General features: G+C 45.7%; 2 protein-coding genes across 2 annotated transcripts in view; one reads left to right on the forward strand and one right to left on the reverse strand.

Annotated features, from left to right (window-relative positions):
* The window catches only part of ELK4 (ETS transcription factor ELK4), a 33,639-nt gene extending 25,202 nt beyond the window's left edge, over nt 1-8,437 (forward strand). Inside the window, exon 6 of the transcript XR_004375361.2 lies at nt 5,333-8,437. The gene's annotated coding sequence lies outside the window, so the exon portion shown is untranslated. The remainder of the gene's footprint in view (nt 1-5,332) is intronic.
* MFSD4A (major facilitator superfamily domain containing 4A) overlaps nt 124-13,264 on the reverse strand; it is a 37,421-nt gene continuing 24,280 nt past the window's right edge. Inside the window, exons 5-10 of the mRNA XM_032792506.1 lie at nt 12,632-12,747; nt 8,703-8,876; nt 5,985-6,132; nt 5,292-5,362; nt 3,261-3,381; nt 124-1,284 (exon numbers count right to left, since the gene is read on the reverse strand). Coding sequence (XP_032648397.1) covers nt 1,220-1,284; nt 3,261-3,381; nt 5,292-5,362; nt 5,985-6,132; nt 8,703-8,876; nt 12,632-12,747 — 695 coding nt within the window. The 3' untranslated portion in view covers nt 124-1,219. The remainder of the gene's footprint in view (nt 1,285-3,260; nt 3,382-5,291; nt 5,363-5,984; nt 6,133-8,702; nt 8,877-12,631; nt 12,748-13,264) is intronic.

Consider the following 13,264-nt stretch of genomic DNA (forward strand, 5'->3'; position numbering starts at 1 on the left):
ACAATTGCAATTGTTTTATTTGAGAGCCAGTGCTAATCTTAGCCTCAGAGGTTGTCTGGCCGGAAGGGGTTTGGTTCAAATCATTTGGGTCCTGTAACAGTAACACTCAGAGCCTAGTGAGAATATAGTGATCACTTTTAATTAACATTGCTTTATATATACACACATACATATGTACAGCCACATACAATCACACTAAAGCCTACATCTCTTCAGACTCTCCCCATGTATTGCCAGAAAGCTAACATTATCTTGTAACAGCTCATTCGTAGGGTATACAGTACCTTTAGAGTTTATCTCATGGAAGGCACCTTGTGTAGTGGATATTGCACAGATTAAATGAGTGAAGGTGGAGCCTGGATGCACCTGCTTAAGGTTTCAGATAGAAGCTAGACTACAAACCTCCCTAAAATACTGCTACTTGAACCAGATGCTTTTGCAGCTTACCAATGACTTAAGCAAAAATTAACCAGCAAAACTCATTCTTTCCTCTAATTAATTTAAATACTTCCTTAGTATGCTGGAGCCCATTGATTAAGGCTGTGCTTCAATGAACATATCTGATACTGTGTAATATAGATAGATCCTGTTATCAAAGTGCTCCTGGTGGTTTCTGCTAATATTGTGATTTCTCCTTTGGGAGCACAGTTGAAGCTTATATACTCTTACAGGTCGGGTTGCTGGAAAACGAATTCTGAACCCATCTTGCAGTACAGTGTTATACAGAGGGTTGTTCTGTATTTATTGAAAGCTAGAATTGGTGCTGTAGGTTGTCAGGACCATGGCTACAAATGGGTCCTGTGCTTACACACCAACAGAGAAACCTATTGGTTACAGTAACTCTAAACCAGGTGATACCCAAAATGTGACACACGAAACAATAATAGCCTTACGACTTCCAGCCTATCCTCTAAAGGGAAGCTTGCTTATAATTTTTCTTCACCAAGCGGCCATAAATTGCAGATTTCCAGGATACAGGATTCTGCAGTTTGACATTCATCTTAGTGGAATAACAGACAAGCAACTTCTGCTTGCTGTACTTAGCCTCCCAGGGGGACTTAAGATGTTTGGCTGGTTTTCAAAGTTAACATTTTTGATTGCAGAAAACTCAAGTAATTTAGCCATGTCATTAGTGTGAAATCATCCTTCCTAGTAACACTTGATGATTTGTGTTTATTGCAAATACATACAACTCATTGTTCAGGGCTATGCCTTCTTTTTAGCCCTGATAAAGTCCAGAGTCACCCATTGTTGCTGGCTTGTCAGGTGAGGAGGCATCCACCTCTGCAAAATAAGGTTAGTTAACCTGTTAGAAGAGCATAACAGTATAATAAATGTGCAGAACCACTGAGCATTCATTCTAACATGCTTTAAAAGAAAATGCATCAAATGAGACCCTCTGCTCTATCAGATACCTGTTTGCAGTAGTTCTTTAAGTTATTGGTGCAGATGTGGTTTCCTCTGCCTTCGAGAGGTAGCAGCATGTAATTTTGGGAGGCATCCCTAGTGCCAATCAGTGACAAGAGAGGGGGAACATCCGATGGGTTTTACAGCAGGAGTTGAATCTATTCCCAGCATTGACTGCCTGACTTATCCTGGCCAAGTCACAATGTTGCAGGACGTCTCTTCACTTGCTTTCAAAATGGATTTACTTCATAGGGGTGTCATGAGGCTTAATTCCTTTCTGGGGAACAGCGATCTGGGTGCTTTAACAGCCCACTGCGTCAGAGAGGACATAGGAAGTGTCCTGTCTCTCACCTAGGTAGACTTTATCACTGTTGTCTTTAGAGGGGCAGCTGCTTTCTTTGGAAGGTAGAGTTTGCAACTAAGGCACTTCCTAGATTCCAAGGCCAGATTAGGTCAATGATAATTTAATCTGACCTCCTGTATAACCCAAGGCCATAGAATTTCCCCAAAATAATTCCTAGAGCAGAGTTAAAAAAAAAATCCAATTGGGATTTAAAAATTGTCAGTGATGGAGAATCCACCACAATCTGTGTGTTCCAAATCTTGTTCCAAAGATTACTCAGTGTTAAAAATTTACACCTTTATTTCCAGTCTGAATTTGTCTAACTAGCTTCCAGCCATTTGATCATGTTATCTTCCTCTGCTAGGTTGAAGAGCCCATTATAGATACTTAGACTTAATCATGTCACCCCTTGAGCACTTTGAATTCTGTCATGTTTTCTAATCCTTAGAATCATTCCAATTTATCAACATCCTTTCTGCATTTGAGGGACCATAACTGGACACAGTAGTCACCTAGTCCCAAATACAGAGGTAAAATAACATCTCTCCTCCTACTTGAGATTCCTGTTCTTGCCTCCCAGGATTGAACTCACTCTTTTGGCCAAAGCTTCACACTGGGAACTCATGTTCTGGTGATTATCCACCACAATCCCCAAATCTTTTTCTGACTCACTGCTTCCCAGAATACAGTCCCTCATCCTACAAGTATCTCCTACCTTTTGTTCCTACATGTACACATTTAAATTTAGCTGTATTAAAAACCACATTATTTGCTTGCACCCAGTTCACCAAGTGCTCTTGATTGCTCCCAGTGAGTGACCTTTCCTCTTATTTATCACTCCCCCAGTGTTTGTCTCATCTGCAAACTGATTTTGTGTTTTCTGCCAAGTCACTTAGGATAATGTTAAATAGTATAGGGCCAAGAATCAATCCCTGCAGTACTCCACTGGAACACCTGCTCAGTGACTAGTCCCCATTTACAGTTACATTTTGAGACCTATCAGCTCACCCCATTTAATGGGTGCCATGTTAATTTTATATCATTCTAGTTTGTTACACAAAGTGTCATGTGGCACCAAGTCTAAGCATGTTACATCAACACTATTACAAGCTCTGGTTTTTTGTCTTTCAGAGGGAAGGTTGCATTATTCCTGGGCTTAGCTGGGAAGAAGCCGGACAGACAGTACAGGTTGCAACTGTCAAGACTTGCTTCTACTAGTTACATAGCTGAGAAACCAAACCACTCAGCTAACATCCCACTCAATGTATGGTTCCTCCCTTACCCCAAAAACCCGCTTAATGTCTTCCCACATCAGACAAGAAAGCAGACTCAGATTTGTGTCTGCCAGGGTTTTGTGGGCAAGTCAGAGCAGGAAGAGGGAACAGGAAGCAGCAGGAAAATAAACATTTCCTTGCATTTTACTTGGAACGCTGCATGCTGGCTGCATGTTAACGCACATGTCATTTTTCCTGTCATTCTAAAGTAGGCCTAACTGCTGGCATTTTCTTACCTGATGAGGGCTTGGGGTACATCCTGTGGAAAAACAAAAGGAAAGTGTAGAACGTAAAGGCCAAACCTCCAAAGATCATCCCACAAACCAGGAAACTGTAGCTGCCCTGATCATGGATAATCTGCAGTAAAGAAAAATAAGGGTCTTAAGTACAGTGAGAGAGGTGCTTCATACTAGGGCAAGCCCCAGTGAGCAGCAGGCTGTTTACACAGTGCCTGGCGGAGGTCAGCAACGTGGCTTTGTTTGAACACAGGGGAACCTTCAGCTCAGGAATCCATTTCCCCTGCTGGTCTGGCCAAGCCAATCTGTTGACCTGCAAGGCAGGTGCCAAGGCCCATCTGTTTTCACAGGCTGTGTTGGCTCTATAGAGTCTCTTGCTATCCATCTGTACAGATAGCCCATTTTCTGCACATGTATTATATATGTTCTACAAATAAACCCTGCCAATGAAATGGCCTAACCAAGACCTACCTGAACCAGATACAAGGTGAATTGATATTCCTGTTTCTCCACCTGGCAGACTCTAGTTACTCCTCCCCCAAATAAAAAGTGATACAAACTTGTGGCAGAAAGAGCAGTGGGGAGTGGAGCTTTTGCAAGCCCCAGAGCTGGGCAGATTTACATTTATGAGCATGTAGCTAACCTTGACTCCCTGCCACAGCACCTCCTGCTGGTCATCTTGAAATTAGCTCTTTTCCAGCATACGAAGCACCCTCTGCAGGCCAGTGTCTCCCCTGTCTGTGGCCCCATCTCCCTCCTGGACCCCAGTGCCCCTTTACCTCAGGGTTCTGCCCCTGAAGTACCCACACACACTGGGTCTCCCCAGGGAATCCTCAACCTTCTAAACCCACCTTACCTCAGTGGCTACTGCCAGTCATCATCTAGCCCCTGCTCACTGGGGCAGACTGCAGTCTGTAATGGCCACTCATCACTGGCAATGGGGTAGGACCTGCTGCCTTTGCCTAGTCCCAGGCTGCCTCTCTGCAGCCCCAGTACCTTTGTAGGCCGTCACCAAGGCCTGTAGCCTGGGGGTTTACCAGGCTGGAGCTCCCCACCTCTCTTGCCCTATTCCTGGGGTGACTAGATGTCCCAGTTTTATAGGGACAGTCCTGATTTTTGGGTCTTTTTCTTATATAGGCTCCTATTACCACCCCCCATCCTGATTTTTCACATTTGCTGTCAGGTCACCCTACCTGTTCCCCAGCACTGCTCCAATTCAGGCAGCTAGCCCTTCTCCTCCCAGGGCTGGAGAGAGATGCCCCCAGCCCTCTTATCAGGGCCAGCTGGGCCCTAATTGAACCGGCCACAGCTGTGGCTGCTTCCCCAATCAGCCTAGCTTGGCTGCTTTTAACCTCTGCCTATCGGAGAGGGGCCACCACCCACTACAGGGCATTTCTGCTCTAAGGAACACCACACAATGCATATGTTGCCTCCACAGTTCTCCAGACTCCTAACACCAGAGGTAATGCAAAACAACCTATAGCCATAGTAGCATTGCTTGGTGATGGTAAGGTACGGAGTGGGGCAGCTAGCCCATCCCACCACGACTATACTGCTTTTTTGGCTAGATTTACCCAACCTAGAAACTACAGCTCCACTGTAGACGTACTGCTGCAGTAGTAGGCACGTCTATAATTATACCTAGCACTCTTCAGTGATTGGTGGTAGCTGTATCTTAGCAGCTCCCACTGATTGTACTGCCTGTTTTCTCTACAGAAGACTGACCCCTCTTTCCTTGCAGAATGATTGTGTGGCTTTCAGAACTGTCCAAGCATGATTGTATAAATTGGCCATGCACTAAGTGTTCACGTAAACCTGCTGTCGTGCTGCCTCCTAGTGTGCTTTGATCCACTAAGTGCACTAGGGGACTTTTAGTGCATGGCAGCAGGCTGTTGCGGGATACATGTACGTCCCATCTTGGGTAGGCAGCCTCAAGACTTCCATTCGCTCAAATACAGCTCTCTGTGTGCTTGAATTAAAATTCTAATCAATTCAGGTCATATCCTGGGTTTTTCTTTTTTCTGCACTTACCGACCCCACCAGTAACTGTAGCACCATCTCTCCAATTGCAGCTCCAGTCACTAACACCGTCGTGGCACAGCCTGAAAACAGATGGTACAAGTCCTGGGAACTGCTGAAATGAATAGCTTCAGAGGGCCAAGAATGTCCCCAGGCTAGAGCTCTGTGAGGTGAGACCCACCTGTTCTACACTCATGAGCCTGCACAAATGTGGCCCTTTTGCATTCTGATATTATATCAAGGCTTGTCTACACTGCAAGTTACTGCAGGGCAACCTACTGTGCTGTAAGCTCTAAGCTTCCTTACGTACAGCAGAGGATATTAAAAAAGTAATGGCTGCAGCGAGCAAGGGTACCAGTCAAATCATAGAATATCAGGGTTGGAAGGGACCTCAGGAGGTCATCTAGTCCAACCCCTTGCTCAAAGTTACCTGATCCTCCCATTCTCCACTGTGTGCAGAAGTACCTGTGTTCCCTGTTAGCCATTAATTCTTCATTTCCTCCCATAACTACCCTACCAGGTTGGTGCATGGAGCCAGGAGCTGTGGGTGGTTCCACAAGGTGGTAACTGGTAGTGGAAATCAACATCCTAATTTAGCTAGAGCTATTCCTGGGTAACCTGCAAAGCATGATCTTGGGAAGGTGAAAGGGGCTTGCTGCTGGTACTTTCTCTGCTCAAAATCTGATGGGGGGTAGGGATGCTCACCTTTGTACTGGAGGATGTCTTCAGTGTAGGCCAGCATGCTGGGGAAGGTGCTGCTGAGGAACAGACCCAGGCACGCTGTGCCCACAAACAGGAAGACAACACTGTAGGAGAAAATCAGGAGCAGGAGGAAAGTTACAAGCACTCCAACCTGCAACAATACAAGCCCAGAGTCACTTTCAGGGAAGAAAATAAATGCTGAGGTAGCACTGGGCTCTAGTGGGATTTTAAAAAGACTAGTTAAGGGACTGGAAAATAAATAGATTAATCTGGTCTAATTGAGAGAGACAACTGAATTACAGGCATAATCTGCAAGTCACATAGTAGTAACTCTATTCACTGACTGAGCTCACAGCTAGAGAGATCAGAGTCTACTCATCTTCAAATGCAGTATTCAATACTCTCACTGGAGGGACATAAACCAACTACATTTGATTTTGGTCAAAAAGCCAAGCAGAACCATCTGTCCCAAGTTCATTAGACAAAGAATTAAGATCACCCTCATGCCCCCTCTGATTTACAAAATGTTGCATTTGGTGTTACTAGTGAGCCTTAAATGCAGATTTTTGCGATTTCCCTCATTTGCACACACTTGTTAAAGTCACAACTCTGTGCTGTTCTATTGAATTTCTAGTGACAACCCAGCAGGGGGAGCCCTCACCAAATTTTGTAATCCCAGCCAAAAATAAAGGTGCTGTTTTTTCCCCCTAATTCCTTCAAGATTGAGTGATAAATGTGTGCATGTCTACACACGCACAGAGCAATCTGGAATCTAAGAGCTAGTCCTCTAAATTTAACTTAATGTTAGAGTTAAGTCAAATTTTAATCCTAAATGACTGTCAAAAGTGTGTACATACAATATTAATAATTGCAATTCTAGAACAAATTTTACTCAGTGATTACAAACAGTTAAAATAGGTATGTAAAAGGCAAAACTTCCAATAAATTCAATAGAAGGAGCCCTCCAAATCAGTTCTAGCTAACACCAGAACCCAGGAGACCGGATGCCTAGCCTTCAGATTTTCAGTCATGCCTGATCAGACCAGTGGTCTACCTAGTCTGGTGACTAGTAAAACGCTTCAGAGGAAAGTGCAAGAATTGTCGTAACTATGGAAATAACTAATAACCTGGCATTAGGGGAAAGTTTCTCTCTAATTCAGGCAGTTAGTGACTGGTTTATGTTCTGAAGCCAGAGGGCTTCAGATAGTCTTAATCTTTAAAAATGATTTAATGTGGCTGTTTCTCTGTAGCCTAATTTTTTTTTTAAAGTGACTTGTGATTAGGTGACTCAGTGTTTGGGTGCCCAATTTGAAACACCTCAAAAGTACTTGGTTCTTAGAAAGCGCTAGTCACTTCTGAAAAATTAGACCCATAAATACCCAGTCCCATTTTTCCCATTATCCTACCATGCTCTTAGCCTCACACGTATATTGTGGCAGTGAATTCCCCAGGTTAACTATACACTCTATAAAAGATTTCCTGCCCCCCCTCCCAATTTTAAATGAATTGTCTTATATAGATTCATAATTATAAGGCCAGAAGGGACCACTGTGATCATATAGTCTGCCCTTCTGTGTAACACAGGCCAGAGAACGTCCCTGAATTAACTGTTTAAACCAGAGCAGATCTTTTAGAAAAACATCCAAACTTGATTTAAAAATTGCCAGGGGTGGAGAATTCACCACAAATCTTGGTAAACTGTTTCTATTTAGCTGTTTGCCCCCTGGTTCTTATATTAGGAGGAAGGGTGATTAGGATAGCTGGAATTTCTCTGCCTCACCTCTCATGTCTCCTCGCCTTTCTAACCACTCTAAATCGTCTCAATCCCCTGTCACACAACACTCTCTCCAGGCCCCTATAATTTTTGTGGCCTGGCTCTAGTCCATCTTCCATCGCCTTTTTTGAGATGGGGGTGACCACAGCTAACAGTATTCTAAGTGGAAGTGCACCACTGATTTACATAAAGGCATGATAAGGTGAGTGTTTTCCATCCTATTCCTTATGCATCCTCACATCGTTGGCTTTTTGACTGTTCCTGCATGCTGAGCATTTCACTCAGGCAGAGCCCCCTTCCAAGTGATTAGCATTCATTAGAACCCAGCAAAGTAGCTGGAGTAGTTAAAATTATTCCTTCCAGTGGGCATTAGTTTGCATTTGTGATCATGACATTGCCTAATTACTAGACAACAATAGAGATCGGATGGAGCACTCAGTTAAATTACTTATTTCTACAAAACGATTTCATTATAAGCCAAGGGGCAGTGCAAGCAGAATTAGGGGCAGGGTGGGCTGTATTGAAATAATTATGGACTTTGAGTGTTCTGTCACAGGGCATGAGAGTAAATAAGGTTGACATCCATGTCACTGAATGCTTCCACTGAGTTCTAGTAGATCAGATTTTAGCCTATGAGAGAAACCAACAATGGAATAAAAACTAAAAAATGTTTTCAGACTTAGCCCTTTGTCTAGCCTTGGGTTCTTTGAACTAGGTTAGCAGTGGTGTAAATGGTGATTTGTGCCTGTGCAGCCTAGCCTAAACTGGGGTGCAAATCACTGCTTGTACTGGCGCAGCATATCCACATAAGAAATATGTAGCTACGTTGGTGCAAGAATACGCAGGGTAACCAAGCCTTTGGGCTAGTTCAGTCCACTTCTGGGGAAGATCCTTTCCCCTCCAGATCAGAAGTGCTCTGCAGAGGGTGACGGTAAAGTTTGCCTTACCACGTTTATGGACACCATGGTTGCAGGTTTCATTCGGTAGGACACAGGGATGGAGATGAGCCTGCCTAGTGTGATGAACCCCCAGAATAAGCTAGGCAGGTAGCCGGCCACCTTGTGAACCACAGAGAGAGGTTCCTCCACTGCATAGCTGTATACGAACCCAGAGTACTCGCCCTGCAGGGAAAGCAAACAACGTTTTCATTAAAATTACATCTCCTAGGCCTAGCCTCCTGAAGAATACAGGCCTGCTCTCATATGTCCTCTGTGATACTGTCAGTAAGTGTGTCCCCATTGTGACAGGTGCTGTACAACCACAGAACAAATTGCTGCTGTCTGCTTCGAAGCGCATACAAACCCAGTAAGTGTCCATGGAGGGCTTGCAGGACTGATCCCAAAGGGAAACTTACTGCTTCTGAAAGTGAGGGATGTCATGCAAACCTCTAGAGAGCTGTACCCTGGCCTAAAACAATGCTGTTTCCCTTCAGGCCACCACAAACTTTTCCCCTTGTAAGCTCTGCTAGTCTGGCTTTGAACCTCAGTCACCAGACAGGATGCTGCATGTATCCTTCTTTCCTTATTTTACTGAGCTGCAGCAAATAGACATAGCACAGTGAGGAGATATGTGCATGCAGTGGCAGCACAGCTGGGATGCTTACTCAGGTCCATACTATAAGGATATTCAATTCATGTTAGACATTTTGAGCCGTGAATCATGCATCTGATTTACCAGATATGATCGCTTGTCTGCACATGGAAATGAGCACCTGAATGGGATAATGTTGCTTCTCTCTCTCTCAACTCCCACTCCCCTGCCCCGCCCCTTATAGGGGTGGAGATAAACAGGGATCTGTCATCTCTCAAATGAGTGCCCTAAGATGGAGATACTCTGATGTGGGCTGCTCTTCATCCCTTTTTGAAACTGTTCCACTGTAGTAGTGGAGGCCACAGACAGCCTGAGAATCACTCCATCGTCCAGTGGTTTGGGTACTCACCACGGCCGGGGGAGAGGCTGACTCAATCCCACGGCTGCTTGAGGAAAAGGGATTTGAATAGCAGCCATCTACCACTCAAGGGGCTGGCCCATAAGGATTCTGCTGTGGGCCCCCCACCCCGTCAACCTTCCCTCTTAAAACTGTTCCACTTTAATTAATTATGAATTGGGCCTAAGTAAGCTGTAAAGGTGAGGTGCCCACAGGAGCTCAGAGGGATGAAGATCCTGGTGAATGGCAGGGATCTGAAGGGGGAAGCACGTTCAACCTTTCCTGTTGAAGTGTTTCCACGTTACTGAACTATACATTTGGCCAAAGCCAGAAACAAAAATGAGACATCCTCGCTAGCTGAGGGCTTAACGTTCTTTCCTGAGATGTTGATGCCCTGGTTTCAGTTCTCTCTCTCGTTATGGTGGGGCAGGGATTTGAAGAGGACACTCTATCATCCTTGCCTTGTGAAGCTGGTTCCACTTTAACTATGAACTGGGCCAAACCAAGTACCTCCAGGGTGATGCCTTCTATGGTGTAGTGGTTGGGGGTACTCCCCTGGGCTAGCAAAGCTGCTGGTTCAATTCTTCCTCCTCTCTGGGGTAGGACAGGCCTTTGAGGGGGGAGTACCCTCAGCCTTTCTTGTTGAAGCTGGTTTCACTTTAATTAACTATGAATTGCTCCAAAGTGAGCTCTTTGAAAGAGCTGCTTTCTCTGGTGTAGAGGTTTGGGCACTCCCCTGGGATGCTGAGAGGGCCTGGTTCAATCCCTGTGGTGGGGAAGGGGTTTACAGCATGTCTTGGCTGCCTCTAGGGCCTTTTATTTAAATATGAGGGGGGGGAAGGGGATGGTCCTGCTTAAAAAGCAAGTCACTCTTTTGTCCCCTGTGGCTAGGCTACCCACCCAGGCTGTGGGAGACCCCAGGCCCAACCCCTCCTCTGCAAGGGGTTGTGCCAAGGCTCTCCCACCTCCCAGGAGACCTCCCCCCTCCTACCCTCCCAGCTTAACCCTCCAGCCCACCCCCACTGGCCCAGCCCACCACCCCCTCCACACTCACCACGCCACACCCACAACCCCTCCTGCCCTTGCCCCCACCCACCACTCTTGTGAAGTGAGCAATCTCTGTTCAAACCCCCTTCTGTTTCCAGAAAGACAAGGGCCTTCCGCAAGCGAAAGGGGACCTAAACAGGAACCTCCCACTTCTCTCCTGGGGGGTGGGACAGCCTTCTCCAAATCCTTTTAAATAGTCAGAGGAAGGATTTGAACCAGACTCATCCACCTCCTAAGCAAGCAACTTAACCACTGGACTATAGAGTGACCCTAGACCTTGACCTGGCCCAGTTCATAGTTAACTGACGTGGAGACAGCATCAAGAGGAAAGATACAAATGGCTCAAATCCTAGCTCCTTCAGGACTGGAACCAGGCTCTCCAACACCATAGGTGCAGGCCCTGGCCACCAGGCTATACAGGGCTGCTTGCAAATTACTTTTCTTTGGACCATTTAATAGTTAATTAAAGTAGAACAACTTCAATAGAAAAGACTATTGCTGTGCTAAACCTTTCCTCAAGCAGAGAGGGATTGAACCAGGCTCTCCAGTACTAATGCACATACCCTAACCACCAGGCTCTACAGGGCTTCTTGTAACTGAGGCCTGTTTTGGCCTAGTTAATTAAAGAACAGCCTCAAGAGAAAAGAAGCTCCCTCTTTAAACCTGTTCTTAACAGGTAGAGGAAGGAGTTGAAGCGGAGTCTCCTCCCTTGGCAATCAGCAGCCTAACCACCAGTCTATAGAGCAATTCTGAGCCTTTTACTGGCCCAGCTACTACTTAATTAAAGTAGAAAAGCTTCAGCTGCAGTGTGGCTGATGACACTGGCCTCCTTAGTAAAGTGCTTTGATATCTAGTGCTGAAAAGTGCAGTGTAAGACCTAACGAATGAAAGGCTAAATTCTGCTCTCGGTTATAGTAAGTAATAACAATACCCATCTACATCTACTGCATTGCTGGTGCCTGGGCCTTAGGCAAGAAATGCAAGCCTGTTTCATTACTGCATTATTACAGTGGCTTTCTCCTCGAGCTGCTATGGCAGAACTAAGCCTTCTGTGGCTTATATGCATTGTCCTTTATAACGGTTACATGGATTGCAAAAGCAGGCAAGTAGGCTGCTGCATTAGTGTGATAGACAGTGCCTGGGTAAGGGCCAGGGATGCCTGTGTCAGCAGATGGGATAGAAAAAGGTTCTCTTTGAAGGGGGCTGGTACTTCCGAAAACATTTAATACTACCAGAGGCTCAAAACCAAGCTATTCTGATGCAGGAGAAAGATAAGAGCCACAGGAGGGGTAACCAACATCAGCAGTTACAACTGGAAATGGAGGACCAGCTGTGTTCCAACAACAGCGCCCATATCTGCTTTGCACACTGAGGCACGTTTTCAAGACTGTTTAATGCCCCAGTAAAACTTGGTGAGTTTTGCACTTTCCCTCACATACCGGGGGCAAAATCAAGCAAAATGTACAAAGGGAGGAATAGCAGCCACACCTCAGTTCTTGGCCATACCGTCCATTTTGGGGGGTGAGATGGGGGAATCCTCCCCACAAGTAGAAAGGAATTCAGATGTGATTTTACTGATCAGGGCAGAGGAGGGGCATGTAGAGAATGCACAATACGCCATGGAAATAAGCCAGGTGGGAACTTCCAGCATAGCCCTTCTAGGTTCAGGAAAACTCCCCAAACACAGAGCTGGCAGCCATTGCATCTGCAAAGTATAGCTGCTGTCACTCCATGAGTGGAGTGATGGGAAAGGATTCCTTCAAACCCCACTGAGATCCAGCCCTCAGTGTGTGGGAGTATGTGTATCTTGCCTGAGGCTTAGCCCGGTTGTAAAGGATTCAGGGTGAAGACAGTGCCACGTAGCTTTGATTCCGAGAGGATGCCTCAGCCAGCAGTACTTACTATGATCCCGTCACTCATGAAGAGGACAAGAGCCCCGGTGACGTGGACTGCGAAGTAGGAGTAAGGAGCTCCTCTGAAGTTTTTGCTTTGGCAGCAGCTAAATAGGTCATCATGCCCTGAGTTAAAAAAAACAAACAATTAAACGCAAACGTAAGTGGAGCTCCCAACTACCTGCTCGCCCGACCTCTCACAATGGGGATTTGTTCTGTAACCTGCCCCAGGACAAATGGAGAACAAACGTACAGCTCTGTTCTGGGTTGCGTACGCCCTGGAACACTGATAACCTCTGCCCGTGTGAAATTTTTCCATAGCATGTGCCATCTATGGAGCTGGTGGTGTCACCTAAGTACTCCTTAAAGCTGAGGAGGATAGGCTTGTGGAGCACTAGCCTGGCTGATGATTTAGAAGATATAAGTTCAAGTCCAGCTCAGCCATGAATTTATTATTATTTGCATTGCAGTAGCTCCTTGAGGCCCTGCCCAAAAGCAAGGCTCCATTGTGCGGGGCATTATACACAGCGAGAGAAAATCCCTTTCCCGAGAGCTTACAGGCTGAGGCTAGGTCTGCACTGCAATCAGTAGTAATACAAACCCATGGACCTCGGTGGGCTCATACAGCCCATGCTGCTGTGGC

The sequence above is a fragment of the Chelonoidis abingdonii genome, chromosome 4 (assembly GCF_003597395.2).
Source record: "Chelonoidis abingdonii isolate Lonesome George chromosome 4, CheloAbing_2.0, whole genome shotgun sequence".
Taxonomy (NCBI): Eukaryota; Metazoa; Chordata; order Testudines; family Testudinidae; genus Chelonoidis; species Chelonoidis abingdonii.